General features: G+C 34.1%; 1 protein-coding gene across 3 annotated transcripts; it reads right to left on the bottom strand.

Annotated features, from left to right (window-relative positions):
* Positions 1–3,457: 3,457 nt before the first annotated feature.
* LOC147391228 (uncharacterized) lies at positions 3,458–20,169 on the bottom strand. 3 transcript variants are annotated; one of them, XM_086458545.1, is made up of 22 exons: positions 19,855–20,169; positions 19,661–19,753; positions 19,477–19,556; positions 13,551–15,951; positions 13,029–13,464; positions 12,191–12,944; positions 11,752–12,030; positions 11,499–11,702; positions 11,329–11,421; positions 11,102–11,209; positions 10,644–10,997; positions 10,027–10,562; positions 9,634–9,722; positions 7,284–7,379; positions 7,152–7,191; positions 6,545–6,897; positions 6,254–6,382; positions 5,646–5,705; positions 5,489–5,535; positions 4,976–5,138; positions 3,864–4,208; positions 3,458–3,715 (listed from the first exon to the last, which is right to left on the bottom strand). In XM_086458545.1, exons 6-12 carry the CDS (start codon positions 12,416–12,418, stop codon positions 10,503–10,505), a joined length of 1,326 nt encoding a protein of 441 aa, XP_086314671.1. In that variant the 5' UTR covers positions 12,419–12,944; positions 13,029–13,464; positions 13,551–15,951; positions 19,477–19,556; positions 19,661–19,753; positions 19,855–20,169; the 3' UTR covers positions 3,458–3,715; positions 3,864–4,208; positions 4,976–5,138; positions 5,489–5,535; positions 5,646–5,705; positions 6,254–6,382; positions 6,545–6,897; positions 7,152–7,191; positions 7,284–7,379; positions 9,634–9,722; positions 10,027–10,502. The 3 variants fall into 3 exon arrangements, with proteins under 3 accessions (XP_086314671.1, XP_086314670.1, XP_086314669.1); XM_086458544.1 differs by lacking the exons at positions 3,458–3,715; positions 3,864–4,208; positions 4,976–5,138; ... (11 more) ...; positions 11,499–11,702; positions 11,752–12,030 and having other exon boundaries at positions 12,197–12,944; positions 13,029–13,128; positions 13,204–13,464; positions 13,551–15,789; positions 15,879–15,951; XM_086458543.1 differs by lacking the exons at positions 3,458–3,715; positions 3,864–4,208; positions 4,976–5,138; ... (11 more) ...; positions 11,499–11,702; positions 11,752–12,030 and having other exon boundaries at positions 12,197–12,944; positions 13,029–13,128; positions 13,204–13,464.
* Between the last annotated feature and the right edge of the window lie 378 nt (positions 20,170–20,547).

Raw genomic sequence — 20,547 nt, 5'->3', positions numbered from 1 at the left:
TCATGTATGTAAGCATGCGCATGCATGCTTAGACATAGCTAGAAATTTTGTGGTCCTCCTAATGAACTGGGACCCCATTTATCATCATGGCCATGAATGGTAGGTATGTGTCAATTGTGTAATATGGTAAAGATGATAAAATGACAAGGGTATGAAGGGCTTCACCTTTACGATTAAATTGCCTTGCACATTTCATGCATGATGTTTAAGTCTAACCTACAGGGGATGAAGGACAGTTCTCCATTACATTCTAGAGTAGTCTAAAATGTGAAAAATAAAGGAAAGGGGCGTAGAAGAGGGAGGGGGTGCAAAAAAGAAAATGAAATAAAGCTACCCTAACCACCTTGGAAACTTGAGTTCTTTGTTCTTCTTCTTTACCTTTAAAGCCTTCAACGGAGGTGGGGAAGTAATAAGTAGAAAAAGAAAAGAATTCGTAAAGGGTTGAAATGAAGGCAAGTTAGAGTGAAATGAAGAGGCTTGGGAGAGATTTGAAGCTAGAGAATGGTGCTTTCAATCCATAAGAAAGGCCTCATTTTATAGACTTTTAAGATAACTTTTGAGGGCAAAATAGTCCAACCCTAAGGGCTTTAGATATTGGCATGGGATTTGCATGAGTTACACGTTGATCTTCAATTTTGTTGGGGGAAAAAGGTGGATATTTGGCATGGCCCTCTTAAGTTATGCCCATGCCCATGTGGGTGTTGTCACTTGGCAAAGTCTTGATGATAGAGGGAAAAACATGTGGTAGGTGAAAAATGGTTTTAGGAGAAAGAATGAGAGAAGGACATGTGGAGATGTAATGTGGTAGGTGAAAAGTGATTTTAAATGGATGAATGAAAGAAGGATATGTGGAAAGGTGAACTTTGGTTCTTATATAAATATCTCAAAAAGTATGAGTAAAAACATATTTTTACAATAGAACCTCTTAAAATGTGACATGTAGAAATAAAGGACCAAGTACACATACTTTGATTTTTTTTTTTTTTTTTTTTTTTTACCTTTTAAGGGCAAAATGATTCATTCCCATGAGTTGATTTACATATTTAAAAGATTTTCAAACACTTTTCTCTTTGAATTTTCACTTAAGGTAGGGTATTAGTGGAATTTCCTACCAAATGGATTCTAGCAATGGCCAACAATGAAATTTTTTGAGAAATGAGATTTATAGGACGTTGCCAAGTTGCTCTTTTTGGGAATGGTAAAATATCTATGGACCAAAATAATGCAATATTAGATTTTTCAAAGGGGCAAAAATCTTCTCACTATTTATTTGGTTTCTTTTTTTCAAATATTATTATTATTATTATTATTTATTATTTAGAGTTGTTACATGTTTCAAGGACTGAATTTGTTTTAGGCTTTTGGGCCAGGATTTTGAAGGTAAATCCTAACCCAATAACTCCTTCTTTTGCACTTGCTTTACTTGGATTTAGGCCTTAACTAAGTTCTCAAACCTTATTTTTTGGATCGGATTCATGCAATTGGGGATGTCTTCAATTAAAATTTTAACATTACAAAATTATCCTTTTATATTGTCTTCAAGGCTAATATTTTAAATAACAGAAAAGCTTTTATTATGAATCGTACGCATTTGCCCATGCCATCTAATCCTAGTTAATCAAAACGCCTAATAGGATCCACAATTTATTTATTTTTTATAACAAGATTTCATCATTTCAAGCAAGAAGGAAGAAAAGATAAGAAAGTAGGGAGAGGACAGCTTGGATAAAATACTGATCAAGAAAAAAGCAATTAAGGTGAACCCAACTAACAATGCATCATACTGGGTGGATCACAATTCTGAACTGAAATAGATTGATCATGTCCAACAAACTAAAATCATGTTAAAAACCCTGTTCTTAAAAAACATGTTTGCCAAATGTAATATCAATATGGTACTACTGTCAAGAAAGATAGCCCTAAGACTGAGATGAGAGGATAGTTTTTGGAGTCATGATAATCTGACTACACCACACGGCACACTTGATTGACTCTCTTGACGTAACAAGTTCAGGAATTGTAGATCTGTACGCCTCGGGGTACACAGTTACCTCGGGATACATATTTTTATGGGGAAATGCAATTTTGTATCCCGAAGCATACAGGTCTACAGTTCCCAAACTTGTCATGTCAGGAGAGTCGAAGGAGTGTGCCACATGGGGTAGTCAGATTATCACAATTCTATTTTTGTTTTCTCAAGAAATGGAACCCCCAACACCTATTTGCACCCACCATTTTGTTCTTGCACAACAAAAAAATAAAGAAAATAATCCACCTGTTTCCTTTATTTTGGAAACACATTCCTATTGGTCCACGTGTATTTTGAAAGCCATTTCAAATTTACAAAAATATCGACGTTTTATCCTTGTTGGGATGCTTCATTACACGTGGATGAATCCTGAATCTGTAGCCAAGCTTACTAATGTTTCTTTAAAATGGACCGAGTCAGACTTGCTGATGGTAAGTTCCATGATTTTATCGAAATATAATTGCATAGTAGTTTTTAGTGGCAAAAATAAAATGTCACCACTGTTGGTGTTACACTAACAACATATAGTGACAATTCAAAATATAACGGCTAAAATGCATGACCATATGAAAAGATTTAGTGACAAATTCTATTGTATTGCCACTAAAGATGTAAAATTTTAGTGGCAACATTTCTTGTTGTCATTTGGTTTTCACCACTAAAATATATCTTAGTGACAGGAATAAGATTTTGTCACTAATTTATGATTGTAGATTTTTGTAACTGACATAATGATCACATGAAGAGATTTAGTGACGAATTTTTTTATTATCATTAAAGGTGTAAGCACTACAAAAAATGAGGTATTTAGAGGCGGTTTTAAACCGCCTCCAATTTCGAATAAACCGCCTCCAATATGATTAAGGGCGGTTTTGTCAAACCGCCCACTATAGTGGCGTCGCTTATTCCTTTTAGTGGCCGACTAAGGGCGGTTTTAAAACCGCCTCTAAATAATGATTTTAGGGCATTTTCTTATATTTTAGAGGCTATTTGAAAACCGCCTCTAATAAAAATAATTTAATGGCTGTTTTAAAATCGCCTCTAAAGAATATGATTTAAGGGCGGTTCTTATATTTATAGAGGCTATTTTAAAACCGCCTCTAATAATAATAATTTAATGGCGGTTTAAAAACCGCCTCTAAAGAATATGATTTAAGGGCAATTCTTATATTTTAGAGGCTATTTGAAAACCGCCTCTAATAATAATAATTTAAGGGCAATTTTAAAACCGCCTCGAAATATTATTATTTGAGGGCAGTTTTTATATTTTAGAGGCAGTTTGAAAACCGCCCCTAAAAACAAATTAGTTTTAAAAAAAAAACAACATTAGAGGCAGTTCAAAACCGCCTCTTATGTTGTAAAAAAAATATTAATAAAATATTCATTCCAAAATAAAACCTACAATTATATAAATAAAAAAAGCTGATATTGGCACTACAAATTTCACTTATCACTTGTTTATAAAAAGATACCACAACCTGTAAATGAATATTTCACCAAACATAAGCTACAATCTACCAAAAATGTATCTATGAAATCCAAAAACAAATTACGCATTCACGAATATTTTCACTATAAGAAAAGAGACAACTCTATGAATTATAAACAAATGTGATATGATTCTTGGATTTAGTGTGCACTTGAAGCCAATCATCTCCCATACTCCACCCCATCTCCATGCTCACTCTGGCAAAATAAAATGGTGAAGCCATAAATCATATACAACCAAAATACTTGGATATCGTGAGGTTCGTTGTTTTGGGTAAGTAATCTAATTAACAATTTAGCGAAAGTGATGCAGAAGTATGGAAAGTAAAAGAAAATCACATTGTACCTTTTTGTGAATGAATGCTCTCACTTGTTTTCGGCATATTACCATTAAAGATCACCTTGAAATACAAAGAAACAAATAAATGGATAAAATCAAACAAGATGGCAATTATTTATTTACCCGATTTGTCCACTTAGCATACATTTTAACATATCAACCTGCAATTTCGACTTACAATACTACAGAGACCTGCAATACCACTCAATGTCATAAGGTTCCATATCTATCCATATCCAGTTTCAAACTCACATATCCCTATCCTTTCGGAGTTAGTTTAACCAGGACATGGTTCAATCCCAGCTTAGTCATAAAAACAACTCCTACATTAATCAACCCCACATTAATAACCTTGATTTGAAAGTTCAAGGGTGCCACTACAACCAAGTTCATCTAGTAAAAAAACATTCAACTTCACCGACAAGATACTTGCCAAGTGTCTGACTTAAATAATGAGCAACCTTTTATAAAGTACATGGAGATTCCCTAAATGTAAATCCATCTTGCTAGCTACCTCATTGACTATCGCCAATGGAAGACTTGAAAGGACCATATTCCTACAAACAGATTTGGATAAGGCTTGTGGTTGGTCACAATTAATAGGAGTTAATTGTGTTCGATCTGAGAAAAAAGGATACATGCAGTCAATGATTAGAGCTCATCTCATTGTCTTAATATTAACAACAAATCCCCAAAAGGCTAGTTCAAACTTGGTGCATTAGGAGGGTCCACCATTTCACACTTGTTATTGTTGAAGCAGTCTTACTACAAACTTAGTTGAACAAAGTGGGAGTGGTATAAGAGGGGACTTGGGAGCGAGGGTAGGGAAACATATATTGCAAACAAGTTTTAATTTAATTGCTACTAAGTTTTAGTTTAGCTTTTATGGAAAAAAAAAAAAAAACGAAGGTGGTGCCAGTTAGACTACAAGGATGATGTGCCAAATGTGATATACATAGACAGGGTGGAGCCTTACAGAATGGTAGGTTCTACTCTCTTGCACATGCACCACATGTGTTACACTGAGGCTGGTAGACAGTCTGTAGTCTACGGGGTAACCACTACAATTTTTACCTCCTAAAATGTTAAGGGAAACTGTTTTACCAAATACCAAGTACCAAAAGTAAAGATAACAACATTTAACTTGGTACACAGAGAAAGAAATTTTCCAATACAAAAACATAACTCTAAAGATATAGCCTATAAGAAGTAAACAGTGGAGTCATTAACAAACCTGCCAAAATATAATTTTTTAATAACGTATGCACTAAGTAGACCACTCTGCAAGAGAAAGAGAAGAAGGCTTATCTTACACACACAAGAAAGAGAGAGAGAGAGAGACTTACAAACACTCCTAACAATGTGCTTATGGTAAATAAATATAAGAAGTTGTCAACAAAATGCAAGGCAGTGCTGGAATTGATGTGAGTGAGATCATAAGTCTGGATTGCATTAAAAAGTACCACTGATGTAGCATCATTAACAACACCTTCCTCGAAAACTAAACTGTATAATAGAGGTGTCTCATCCTGATTAAGCACCTGTACCAGCAAATGAAATAAACTATAGTGTTTGTTTATTCCTATTTTGAGTAGTTCAAACAATACACAACTTTTTAAGTCTTTCCATACCTGCAATGTGCAAACAAAATCTGTTGCGGAAAAGATTGCTCCAATGGCTGAACGTAATCAAATGGGATACAGATGACAGCACAAAAAAAGGTGAACTAAAGCAAAAGACAGCATAAAATATAGGCGAGATAAGAAGAGAGTGAAATAAATAGAGTACCAAGATAATCTCCAATCTCCAGGGCACCTACGTCCATCTTTTTAAATATTTGTCTAGCACCTAAGTCATGCATTGGAGAAAATCATGAGAAACAAATGCGACACCTCTATTATACAGGACACCTAAGTCATGGTTTTCTATCAACATATCAATGCAGGACACCTATGCACATGTCTGTGTCTTTGTTACACAGCTTGTCGCTATCCACGTGCCTGCTCAAATCTAGATTTTAGTTCAATCCACGTTGGATGCTGTATCAAATCACAAAATAATAATAATAATAATCTGTAACAATGTGCCTACATGAGACTTTGGTCTAGTCCATAATTGAAGTAAGGCCCCAAATATCATATAAAAAAGAATGGACCAATGATGCTACATCACTGAATCATGGTAGGGCAAGGTCTGATAGAGATTAATGTGGACAAATTAACAATAGAAACTCTCTTGGGAATGAAAACTGACTTGATACATATTTGCTTCCTATTTAAATTAAAATATTGAACTAGTTCCATGCACAGTAAGAAAATTAAACATAATAAAAACATCAACCTTAATCTTCCAAGGCACACCACCATACATAGTTTTATATTTAATAAGGTACTGACATTACTGGACCTTGAATTGTTCCCCAACTATAATCCTTCAAAATCTCAAAGCTCCCCTTGTGATCGAATTAACATCTATGGGTTTGAGTCCACTCGGATCCGCATCGATAGCAAAATTGAAATCCACATCTGCAACAAATTGCAACCATAAAAGATTTTTAATTTACTTATATGTATGAACATCATCAAATTAATTAAAGCCCAATCTCCCAGCAAAAGAGAATGCAATATTTATGTAGTAGCTATAGCTAGGGAGTAAGTCAGGAAATAAATTAATCAAAACAAACTAACCTGCAATTGATATGTAAGCAACCATCTTTCTTTTCCACATAAAACTTGCAATTGGGGCATTTCATCCATTTGTTATCCTTAGCAAGCTCTATGACCTTAAGATCATCTCTTCCTCTGTCATTCTCATCCAAGCTTTGAAATTCCTCGCACACCATCTCCGAATGCCATGGCACCTTACACTGTGCACAAAACAATCTTCTGCAATATGGGCGCTCAGACTCCCTAACAATCTCCTCTCCATCATTCACCAACATATCAGCTCTTATGTCAGCAACTCCACCCTCACTTTCAATTTTAGTCTCCCATGAATTTGTTAGAATGTTGGTTGCCTCCACCATTAGGTTCACCATGCCCTACAATAATAGTATATATAGCTATTCAATTATATTAACTATATCATTAGTAAACATAATTAAAGAAGAAAAAATAAAGTACAAGCACAAAGCCTATTATTATAGAGGTTCTATTGTCACACCAACTTTTGCTAACAACACCCCAATTCATATGTAAATCATGACTTGAGAATGAGCAAGCATATTGGGGTGGCGTTAGCAAAAGTAGTTGTGGCAATAGAATCTCTCTATTATTATTATTATTATTTAATTACCTTAACTCTGTCCATGTATAACTCAAGAGCAATGACTTTCCTTTGGTGAGCCCACATGCAAATTGTTGACGTAGTTGTCATTTTTCATGTTATATACATGCCCCACTAGCTCCAAGGGAACAAAGATGATACCTTTTGTATAGATAATTATCCTCCCTCACTGTAAAGTTCATTCCACTGAAGCAGTTCGCTCATGTTTACAGGCTCGGATGATACACTTGCACAGACCTAGTTCCATAGATTGAGGAATTGAATGAGAAAAAATGAGCAATCCTAATATTTATTATCAATATTGAAGGACCAAAAGAGGTGATCACACTGGTCCAAACCAAATTGAAGGCTAACCATATTTGAAAGTCCAACATTAAGAGGTAGCAAGAAAGAGATTATGGGGGCAGACCATCCTTTGATGTATGTACCCAGACAGTAGGTTTTCAGCCATTCTCCTCAGACCCATCATTGAGCTAAGGTAAAGAACGGCCAAAAGCCTGAAGGAAAGACTAATGGGGGCAAAACAACCAACTTACGGCACATATGAGGACTTTAAGTTGGAATAATTGGGCGTAGATTGAACTTTTGAATGGAAACACAAAAAGAAAGTAGATTTTTTACAGATAACAAAATTACAGCATCTCATAATGAAAGTTAATTGATTGCAAATTACCACATACCTTATTGAACACCATTTGTGATTATTGCTTCTGATGTAAAGACATGTTAAAGAGGATGAACACAGCAGCCAAATATTTTCTCTTCCATCTGAAAAGTTGGCTCAAAGAGTTCTTTTCAAGCACATATAACTAAAATCATAAGAAAATCGCTGTCATCATCAACAAAACCTTACCCCAAAATTTTGGAATCAGCAGAATGAATCCTGACCCTCCATTCAATTCTATCTAAAGCCTTGTCTGTTGTTGATTCAAGGGTATTCATAACCATCTTGCTACCTTAATCCATGTTCCTTTAGATCTTCCTCTTGCTCTGTTAGAATCTAAGTCATAAATACAATCATATAAGACAACTATCATAGAAATTGTATTCTATCATCATCACCACCACCACCACCACCTCCATCATCATTATCACCAAATGAATCTTATTTCAATTGACTTTCCTCCATTTTATCTTCTATTATGTTATTCCCAAATTTTCTCAATGTACTCGGTCTGATTTTACCTTTCTTAGCTTTAAAACTCATCCATCCCAACATCTACATCTCTACCATACTCATTTTGTTCAATTGCTTATTGTTATCTTAAATTGTTTTGTTATTGTTTGTTTTTGTTTGATCAATACACATCTTTAAGTTCTTCAACTATACAACTAACCATAGTTTGCCCCCACTACAAGAAAATCCTGGCTCCATCCCTGTAATTGAGCTATGGGGCCCATGTTGAACCTGCGACTTATAACATTGAATTTAGCAATCCATAGAAACAGACCCAGTTTTGAAATGGCTATTGCTCATTAAAACACCCAAGTCAATTCCAATGGTTATACACTTAGATGACCCCAATAATCCATTATAATATTTTCAATTATCAAGTAAGTTTCTGGTTGTCTGTTTTCCTAAATTTTTGTCCATTATGTCCACCACTAACCTATAAGAAAAGATATCTAACTTTCTCCATGGTTTTAACTTTCAAGAGCTACTGCCACCCCTTCTCCATTTTTGCAAACCAATCTCACATAGAACTCTCTTTCCTCCACTTGAAACACATCCATCTATAAAACAAGGAAATTTTATGCACCTTAATATATAGATATAAAAAAGGTGGTACTTAGTAATTCTGTAAGTATTTGATATCTCTATATACCTGAATTATTTTCATGCAAATTTGGTACTTATTGTTTGCAATATGAGTGTTCTTCAGATTTTCGAAGGAACAGTGAAACCGGAACTGATACGCCTTTTTGCGATGATTCAAGTCCTGCTATTTCAGATTTTAGCTTCTTAGCTTGCATTTGCAACTCTTGCAAGTATGACACAGCATCTCCTATGATTGACGCCTTATCCATCTGTACATCGGAAAGAAAAATAGATTAAAAATTATTGCTAGGAAATAAGGAATAGGGTAGATTTTTAATAGATTACAAAGGAATAGCTTGGTGGTGGTAAATAATTTTGGTAACATTTAAAAAAAAGAACTTATATTGTCATTCCAACTTTTCTTATAACACACTAATTCATGAAATCATGTCCAACCAGGGGCGGAGCCAGGATTTTGCCCACATTTTTTGTGTGCTTATCGAGGGTATCCCCACCCTTCGGGTGAGACTAATCTCATGGGCACACCCCCCCCCCCCCAAAAGTCCTACGTGCAATTGGTTGAGTTAGGTCAACAGACCCTGGAGGGTGGTCCCAAAGAATTCATTGTTAAGTACTAATATCACCCTTATCACTTCAAACTTTAGAAAACATCTACAGCAAAAATATTCAAAATGTTTATATAGATTGAAAAAATGTGTAAGAGAAACACACCTTCCCTACAAAACCCCCAATGCATAGGAAATAATCAATTGGTGTAACCATGTGTTTGCTATGAACAATTTCCCCCAAGATTCGTTCAACTGTTGCACCATGATTTGAAAATCAAATAATCAAATGAAGAACAAGCAGTCTATTTCTAGTTCACTATACATGTATGTAATACCAATCTTTGATGATAGGTTAACTCCACTCACCTTTGGAACACCAAAAGATCTGAACTCAACAGATTGGATACGTTGAACAAAATCAATAATTGTATTAGGAATTGGGCATCCTTTGACAGTTCTAATGTAAGATCTCAAACTTAAGTTATAGTAAAGCTACAAAAACATCATTGTTCTAATAGTAAAGTAACTTCTATTTAAGATTATATAAAATAATTACCTCTTGGCCAGGTGCATCAAGCGAACTACTCCTTTCTTTATCCTTTTCCCTCCTCCTTTATCCGAGCTTGGGACCGGCAATGTAAAATGTTTAATTTTACATTGGCGGAGTTAAAAAAAGGTTTACCTAATAAGCAAAAAAAATATGAGTTAGTAACAAGTAAAAAAAAACAATATAGTAAGAAACATAAAATATGCGATACGAGATATTAACAATAAAAAAATATGAACTACTAACAAGCAAAAATATATAATAAAAGATAGGAAAAGTGTATGAAGTCTTACACTAACATATTAGTGTATGTGTACCTTACACATTCCAAAATAAAGAGTATGATGTGGGTGAAAAAAGTAATTCTTACCTATGTTGAAATAGTTCAAAAAACCCCAAAAATTACTGATGTTACTTAGTATTTAAAACAAAGTAGTTTACTAAAGACATTAAAAGAAAGAGTAACTCTTAAAAGTTACGGTAAATCAATCATCGTCCGGAGGCTGGGTAGAAGAGTCATGTGGAACTGAGTACGAATTTTCAAACTGCAAAAAAACAATATGTATATTATGAATTACATTGTATTACTTTATTATAAACCTTAAACAATAAGAATAAATACTTACTAATCGTTCCATTCCCATAAAAAAACGTTTGAGTTCCTCATGCACCATCCTATCAGCTTCTCTTTGTCGCGCAGCCTCGACCTTATCAGCTTCTCTTTGTTTCTCCACTTCAATTAGTTGATTTTCTAAAATTTTCACTTTATCCTTCAAAATGATAAGCTCCTCGGTATCTATGGATGAAGAGGCACCTTGGCTAGAAGATGATTCAAACAATGATGTTGGAGTCGGACCCAAGTCATACCCATGAACACGGCCAGGTTTCTCAGGCCCCATAACCTTAGCAAATATGTCATTCGGTCCGATGATGTCTTGAGAGTCCGGTGGTAAATCTTTCATGAGTTCTTTCATCTCATCCTACAAAAATATTTATGATTATAATTAATTTAATTAACAATTATTGACAATGATTAATTATAGTAAATAATTGAAATTTTTCAATAATGTAATTTTGCACTTACAATTTTCTTAGCAGCAACATCATCCATTGGAACGTTATCAGCATTGGTGTGGGTCTTGATAAATAATTCTGCTCGGCTAAGTCGACCCTTCGTTGGATTTTGCTTTTCCTATTCACATATTAGAAAATAACATAATAGTGATTAGTATAATTACATATGTAACTAATATATCAAACAAAATAAATACTATATTTATAATTAATGGAATATTAATATGATTGATATACCTCTTCATGAAACACACGTGAGAAACTCTTCGAACCACATGTATGAAGCATCGTCTGGTGGGAACGATTTTCTCGATTAATAGTACTCCGATGCTATACCAAAATCAATTAATTAATTAAAAACTCAACATGTAACGTTAACAAACTAAATTCTTTTATACAAAATATACCTGACCCAATTCAGAATTCCAAAAATCAATCAACGTGATCCATTGCTCAAGAGGAATATCATCTGGACAGTTTTGAACTCGAATTCTATCATCATTAAATACATTATAAATACGAGCTTTCAGTCTATGCTTATAGTCCTTCCATAACTTGTTAATTTTTTTCATTACATGCTTACGATGTTTAGAGTCGATGACAAATTTATCCTAGAAATCAAAGAAACCTACATAATTCTGTTAAAGATATCTAACATACCAAAACGCTCTGCCACACCCGTTCTTTGGCATCCTTATCAATTCTCTTCCATGATGGGACATCTAATCTAAGTAGATGTGGGTCTCTAGCCAAGACACCACAAAAACTAGACAACTTTTGAGCATGCTTACCATAAGCTTGTCCAGCCTTGTTAAAAAGTACTTCCGGTCTTCGATTATGTTCGACATTAAATATATTAATGCATCGAGTCGGACCTCGCTTTCTCTTGGGGGGCACTCCTGAAGACACCTCATCAACCTCATGCTGAAGTGAGTCCATCTACATTTACAAACAATGTTAGAACACAAATATGAAATCAAAATAAAAATTAATTAAATATTTATTGCAAATTTAAGTAATAAATAACTAATTTAACAATTATATTGATATACCGATGAACATTTAAATTAAATAATTCATTACAAAATATGAGCTCTACCTTAGTGATTTTCAAAATCAGAATCATTTGCATCATCAACAATATCAAATGAATGAGAAAGCGGTTCAGATAACAAGTGGGGAGGTGCATCGATAGTAACCCCTGGTACATCATCTCTAATCCAATTGACATCACCATCATTGCTCTCTTCAAAAATATTTCTATCAAAACCATCACCAAATGGATGGTTCTCCCATATATCGTCTTCCTCATTAACAATTTCCTCATTCATGTCATATAAATCTCTCGGTTTAATCTTTACAACAACATTCCATCCTAAATCAACAGGATCTTCTACATAGAAAACTTGTCGTGCTTGTGAAGCTAGTGCAAATGGTTCATCTGTGACTTTATCTCTTTGAAATAAAAGTCGTGTGAAGTTGACAAGAGTAAACCCATGATCATCAATCTTTATTCCTTTGCCCATTATCGTAACATCAGCCCAATCACACTTAAACAATACAAACTTAAGATTATGAGAATATGTCAATTCAATTATATCTGTTAAACGCCCATAATATATTATTGATCCTGTAACGGGTCTTTTATCTCTAACGCTTGCATAACTTGTACTAGTTGCAGTAACCGCAACACCACTATTTTGACTTTTACGTCCCTTCTCGTTATCCGATACACGAAATCTAAAACCGTTCTGAATATACCCTTTAAATCTTTTTGCAAAACTTTGCAGACCTAAACTTAAGCTCACAATTTCATCTGACACGATTTTATTTGATTTCTTCAGTAATTGCACCTGATTGAAGCGAAAAAATTAATATTGATGCATTACCAAGATAAAACTAATGAGTCATAATCATATTTAATCTATTTCACTTACATGATCCTTGAACCAATTAGTAAACATTTCATTTTATAATTTCTGCAGTTCATGAGAATTCTTACGTGAAAACTGCATTCTAAGAGAACGCATATGTTGTCTGCACAATCACAAAACTAAATTACATCACGTACACTTGTGCATAACTTAAATGATTCAAACAAAATTCTCTTACTCTATGTAACACGTAACATTCTTGTTGTTGAACAGTATGTAGCGATGTGCCTGTTCTCTTTCCAATTCCCTCAAATGAAATGTAACGACACCTCCTATCGCACAATCATCGTAATTTCTAATTGGTCTATTGAACCTTGTCTCAACATTATGTAGATATCTTGAACAGAATGTGAGACATTCCTCAGCCAAGTATCCTTCAGCTATAGATCCTTCAGGTTGAGATCTGTTTCGCACATAAGATTTTAATCTGTACAAATACCTATATAAAAACAAACATAATTTATATGAGATAATTGTTTGAAAGCAATTTGAGCTAAGATCATAATTACTTTTAATATTACGCACCTTTCGATTGGATACATCCAACGATACTGAACAGGACCACCTAATATTGCTTCTTTAGCCAAATGGATCGATAGATGCACCATAATGTCAAAGAATGCAGGTGGAAAAATTTGTTCTAAATTGCACAACGTTAGCGCAATGCGTTCCTCAAGTTGATGCAACTCCTGAACATTACATACTTTGCTACATAATTCACGGAAGAAACTGCACAATTCAATGATAACTGTAACGAGATTCTTAGGCAGCGATCGTCTAATAGCCAATGGCAACAATTGTTGCATTAAGACGTGCGAGTCGTGACTCTTCAAACCAGTAATTTTACGCTCTTTCATATTGACACGTCTTGTGATATTGGAAGAGTATCCATCTGGAACCTTCAAACTCTTCAATACCTTACAAAACAACTCCTTCTCGTGTCTGTCCATGGAAAAGCAAGCAGCTGGCAAATAAACTTTATTCGTCGTAGACACTATACGCGGGTGAAGTGTGTCCCTCAAGCCCATTTCTACCAAGTCCAAACGAGCCTTTAAGTTGTCTTTTGATTTACCTTCGAGATTCAACAAAGTACCGATTATATTATCACACACATTCTTTTCAATGTGCATCACATCCAGATTATGTCTCAATAAATTGTTCTTCCAATATGACAATTCGAACAATATGCTTAACTTCTTCCAGTTATCTGGCATTATATCATCTTGTGCTTGTCTCGATCGCTTCTTCCCAACTTGTTTTCCAAACTTAAACGCAATCCCGTTCAATAAATTTATAATGTCATTTTCAGACACAACCAATGGTGAAGTCCTATCTTCCACCGTGCCATCAAATGATCTTTTTTCCTTCCGAAACCTATGGTGCGGTTTTAAAAAACGACGATGGCCCATGTAACAATGTTTTCTTCCTTTATTCAAATATCGACTACATGTATCCTTATTGCAAACAGGACACGCAAGTTTTCCTTTTGTACTCCAACCTGATAACATTGCATAACCAGGAAAGTCACTAATGGTCCATATCAAAGCTGCACGCATCTGAAAGGTCATTTTTTGATGCATCATACGTCGTTATTCCGCATTCCCACAATTCTTTCAATTCTTCCACCAGAGGCCTCATGTAAACATCTATGTCATTTCCAGGACTACTAGGACCAGGGATCAATAGGGATAAGATCATATTTGACTGTTTCATACACATCCACGGGGGTAAATTATATGGAATAAGAATCACAGGCCATGTGCTATGAGAGATGCTCATCGTCCTGAAAGGGTTAAAACCGTCGCTAGCCAATCCAAGCCTTATATTACGACTGTCTGAAGTAAATGACGGATTATGATCGTCAAAATATTTCCATGCTAATGAGTCTGCCGGGTGCCTTAACAAACCATCCTTCGTACGACCCTCGTCATGCCATCTCATGTTAGAAGCAATTTTGGTTGACATAAACAGTCTTTGTAGCCTTGGTTTTAAAGGAAAATATCGCAATATCTTAGCCGAACTTTTGTTCTTAGCCCTTGGATCATCTCCTTCCATTTTCCATCTTGAAGCACCGCATGTATCACATTCTTGTTTCGCACTAGTCTCCCTCCAATATATCATGCAATCGTTGGGGCATGCATGGATCTTAGTATAGTCGAGACCTAAATCTGATATGATCTTTTTTGTCTGACTAAAATTTTCTGGCAATGTCGACCCATCTGGAAGTACCTCCCTCAACAATTCAAGTAACATTGTAAATGATTTGTTGCTCCATCCACTAAGACACTTTATGTGAAATAGTTTGACGATGAAAGATAATTTGGTATGTTTTGTACAACCAGGATACAACTCTTTCTCTCCATCACGTATCAGATTGTAAAATTTTTTAGCTTCTGCATTTAACTCACTATTTATTGTGTGCATACGACTACCCATATCACAATTTGCGTTGGGAATTCTAAAAATATCATTTAAAAGATCTCCCATTTCATCTCCCATACTTTGCACGTTTGATCCCACATCTGAATCTAAATTCCACTCTCTCGATGATGATGATCCAATATCTTCACCGTGAAAGAACCATCTAGTATAATTCTTATCGAATCCAAAACAGATCATATGGTCATATGCATTTTCTTTACTCTGATATAATACATTGTTACATTTCGGGCATGGACACTTCAACTTCCCATTAACAATGGCTCCACGCTTAAATGCTAACTCAATGAATTCTTTTACCCCTTCAATATATTATTGGCTAATCCTAAGACATTCAACATATTTGTACAATCAATATATAAAGAGTGTAACATTCTCACATTAAACTTAATAAGCTATCAAATATAAACATACCTCGACTTATGAATCCAACTCTTATCCATTAGGGGTGTGTTTGTGAATCTAACATCCGTCAAAGAAACCGACACTAAAATGGAGAAACGAGAAAGAGTCACATATATTCTAACTTATATATCACAACATTCCTAAAACTTCATACTTGCCTCCAAGTAAAAAACGAGGTTAGTCATCGTCCATGAAGTATTTCTAGAACTACTTAAGGTATGAATCAACCAAGTATACCAAACTCATTACTATGACTGAGTAATAAGAAATTTAAAAGCCAAACATCTATATAATGTACCTATTGTTTTTCATAAGATCAATGAGAATAGAAATCAACATCACATCTAATAAGGAAACTATAAAAGTACCCCACGGATTAATTAAGGCAAGCCACGTAGCCGAATTATTTGGTCTTATATAGGTTAAAAGTTTTGGAATGTACTGATTTTGGGTGAGGATGATCTTTGTGATGAGTAGATCATCCTCCCAAAAAATCAGCCCTTTCTGAAAATTTTAACCCCCCTCATAAGCTTACATCCTATTCAAATAGGCATTCAAAAAGCTAATACTTTAGGAGATCATACTTCTTTTTCATCTTTTGACTAAGGCATACGCCTTATGGGAATATGTTATAGTATATTTTTTTCTTTGTTTTTTGTAGTATTTTACATAATAGGCTTTTGTAATTATATGGTTTCCCTTGTTATCATGGTTTAAAGTTTCGTGCCATTTTGGATAAATGAAAGAAAATTTTATTAAAAATAGATAATCCCTTTAAATATATTCCGGAATCATAGATTTTCTAACGCCCCCCTCTAACATACAACTCCCTACTCTCCCATCACAGAACTGTAGATCATTTGCCTTGGGATACAAAAAACCATTAATCTCTTTCTTTTGTACCCTGAGGCAAATGATCTACAGTTATGTGATGGGGGCGTATGTCATAGTGGGGCGTCATATCATCACGACTCTAACATAATAGAGACAATTCTATTAGTTCAAGTAGAGAGAAATAAAACAAGAGTCGGATCTCAATATCGTAATCACCCAAGGAAATATATTGAGAAAGAACCGGAAATAAAATATATTAGCCCAAACAAAGATAAATATATAGTTGTAACAAGTTATCAACCTCCCTTAGTAGGTTTAATTTCTTACTTTAACTTAGATATAAAAAAAAAAAAAAAAGAATTCATGAACATGAAGATGTTCATGTTTACAAAAAATTAGTGTAGGACTTTCCGAGGGGGTGACTTATTAATTAGTGAACCAGATAGGAGCAAGACTTATGAATTCTATGAAGAATAAATACCAGTGATCTCGCTATATCTTGTTTTAAGGTTTGTATGTTCTTGGCAATCCAATTGGAATTTCCAAACTAATGTGTTTTCTAGTCATTTCAATCAGAATTTGTTCATTCTATTTTTAGTTCCTCCCATCAATGAGAATTTTTTATGTGAGGTTTCTTGATTTCATTTCTCGTTTTCATATATGGAAAAAAAAAATAAAACAACTTTCCAACTTTTCTTATAACAACAATAGAAAAAAAGACTACTAATTGAGTAATAACAATAGAAACGTCCATAAATGAAATTGAAAACAAGACAACTACTAATTGAGTAACAACAATAGAAACTTCCATAAATGAAATTGAAAAGAAGACAACTACTAATAACAACTATTTGAACACTCCATCAATCAATAGCAACTAAAACACATAAAAGTGCACACACACATTTGAACAACAAGAATATAATACAACTCAATTGCAAGCTGCGAGTCTTATACATGTATTTGCAACTCAGTTGCAAGTTGCATGTATTATTAGCAAAAAAATATATATATATACACAAAATCAGATTTGTACTTCCCTAACTTTATCAAGAAAATTATATTGCCAATAAACAACTCAATAATATTTATATCATAACAAAGCATCTAGTTACAAAAAACGAGAGAAGTAAGCTAAGGTACAAATTCATCTTACACTTTCTTATGGATTGTTCAACAGATTCAATAACTCCTACTCAGTAGATTTCAAATATTGGGATAAAAAACACCCAATTTGATGAACAAAATATCTTTAAAAACCAAAAAAAAAAATCACTTTGATTACAAATTCAAGGCAACCTTTTGTGTTGATGGTGTTGTAATTCATACTCGTTTTTTTAATTAAAATGGGCCAATATGATAGTTAGGATTAGTGATATATAATCCTATCATATGACATAACTAAGGTATATGAATTGGCATATAACCACTTTTGATGCAAGTGTGATCATATTGCTATGTGATATATGATCACATATATCACATAATTAATGTATGTGATATATGGAAGCAGAATTGTAAGCATTAGTAAATGAACTTATTAGAAAAAAAAAATTTGAACAATGAGAAAAAAAGAAACATTGGGAGTGAAAAAAAATAAAGTAAAAATAAACATAATTCAATTATATGTACAGTTAAGGAATTAAGGATTGATATGGAAGCAGAAGTAATGTATCATTTAAGGTGGGGCCAAAGGTGAGGAAAAAAGTGAACAATGAGAAAAGTGGGAAACCAAATCTATGGCTTCACTGTTTTTTTGTTTCCAGCGTACTAATCCCATATTCCACTTGATATAGAGTTGTTTTTCTCTCACCAAATCTATGGCTTCACTGTTTCTTTGTTTCCCAAAGCATTTTTTAATGACTCTTATCACATATGCAGCAAACAAAGTCAAGAATGCAGGGAATAGCATTACAATGATGATCTCTAATACAAAAACACCAAAGCCAAATTTAAGATTTAGTAAAAATTTTAGTCTTTTGAACCTTGACGCAACATCGATATGCAGTAAATCTGGTGTATCTTGTCCTCCTATGCTACCACAGATTTCCTTAAAGTCAATGTTGTTCATCACAGTAAACCATCTATAGCCAATTGCAATACAACATACTATGATGGTAAGAATCTGAGTCACAATCACCATCTATAATACGAAATCCCACAATGAAATTCCATCTTATTAAGGAGGGATTTAAAGGCAGCATATGATAGAAGCACTGTGCAAAGTGTGGGAATCATGCACAAAATCATACCAGGTGGGCTATTAATGAGTAACAATTGAGCTACAGCCCAAAGATCTCACTGATTGGTTCAGTCTATTAATCCAGCTAATTGGCTATATTTCATTCTAGCTTAACTTCAATAACTGAATCAAAGCAAATTAATTAAATTAGGTATTAGGATCATTAAACCACTTGGGTTGTGGGGTGTAGTCCATCCAAGATGTTACCCAAGTATAAAAATATGAAAATAAGAAAGAAAAAAGAAACAGATTTCCAAATTAATGTATTCTTTTCAGATCTGATCCAATAGAAAAATAGTATTTTTTTAATCGGTCCCAATTTGATCTTTATTCGATTTGATAAAAATATGTATAAGATTTAATGTACATTACATATATAAATATCATCTATAATATTTTATATCAAACACCTTCCATTTTTCTTCAAAAAACAGCACAAATTACCATCAAACATAAACAAATTAAAAGAAATATTAAAAAAAATTGAAAAATAGAGCAACAAAGGGTTTGAGAAGAGGGGTGACTACTTACATTATTTAGAGCGAACAATACAACGAAAATTTTGGAGACTTGGTTCTCTCTGATCTACCAAATACTGTAAATAAAATTTTCTGAAAAAAAAAAATAAATTAATTCGAATTAATGTTGAACCTAACGATTAAAAAAAATTCATAGAAAATCAATTGATACAAAGAAAATGGGAAAAAAAATTTACCCGTTCCAACTGTCGACAGATTGGGGTTTTGAAAAAAAACCCTCTTTCTTCTTACTTTTTTTCTTCTTCTTCTTCTTCTTCTTCGTCTTCAACCTTGATAAATAATTAGAGAATGGGAGAATTAGAGAATGGGACAGAAATATATAGTGGGAGTGGGAGAGAGTGAGGGAGGAGAAGAGGAAACGAAAAATTACCGCCAAATTGGAACCCGCGAAGAATCCATGTTGAAAACGCCTCGATTCGTCGTCTCTCTAATGGCCGAGCCTTGATTTGGGGTTTCTAATGGCGGTTCACTAAATGGCCGTTGGAAACGCCTCGACGATTGAAGAAAATTACCTCAAATTTTGCAAAGAAAAATCCATCGGTTCTTCCTTCTTCAGAGGCGTTTCCGTTGGAAACGCCTCCAATCGATCGGCTTTAAATCTGAGCATATAAAAATTCCGACGATTTTTGAAAGATTGCCTCCCATGCTCTTGATTTTGTGGCTGTTATGAGAAGACGCCATTAAAATCGATCGACATTTTGGAGAGAAAAAAAAAATTGTGGGTTTAAGAGGCGTTTTCGTAAAAAACGCAGGCAAATCCCTTGTTTTTAAGGCTTTTTACATAGACGCCCTTATTTTTAGCCTCTAATTCTTATCTTTTTTGTAGTGAAGGCTTTTGCCGCAACATTTTTTGTTATCACTAATGATTAGTTTTAGATACAGGTTATTTTTTGCCACTAAAACTTACTTAATATGAAATTCCAACAATCCTTGAACTGGGGATCCACGTCATCAAATTCAAATTGATGGGTTAATTTGTTACTCAACATAGCTTGGAGTGGATCTTAACCTCATCAATTTGTGGCACCCAAAAACATGATCTGATGCCACGAGGTTATAAAGT

Source organism: Akebia trifoliata, chromosome 11, assembly GCF_017979445.1.
Source record: "Akebia trifoliata isolate Shusen 1 chromosome 11, ASM1797944v1, whole genome shotgun sequence".
Classification (NCBI taxonomy): Eukaryota; Viridiplantae; Streptophyta; class Magnoliopsida; order Ranunculales; family Lardizabalaceae; genus Akebia; species Akebia trifoliata.
The sequence above is the reverse complement of the archived record's forward strand: the minus strand, read 5'-3'. Positions and strand labels throughout refer to the sequence as shown.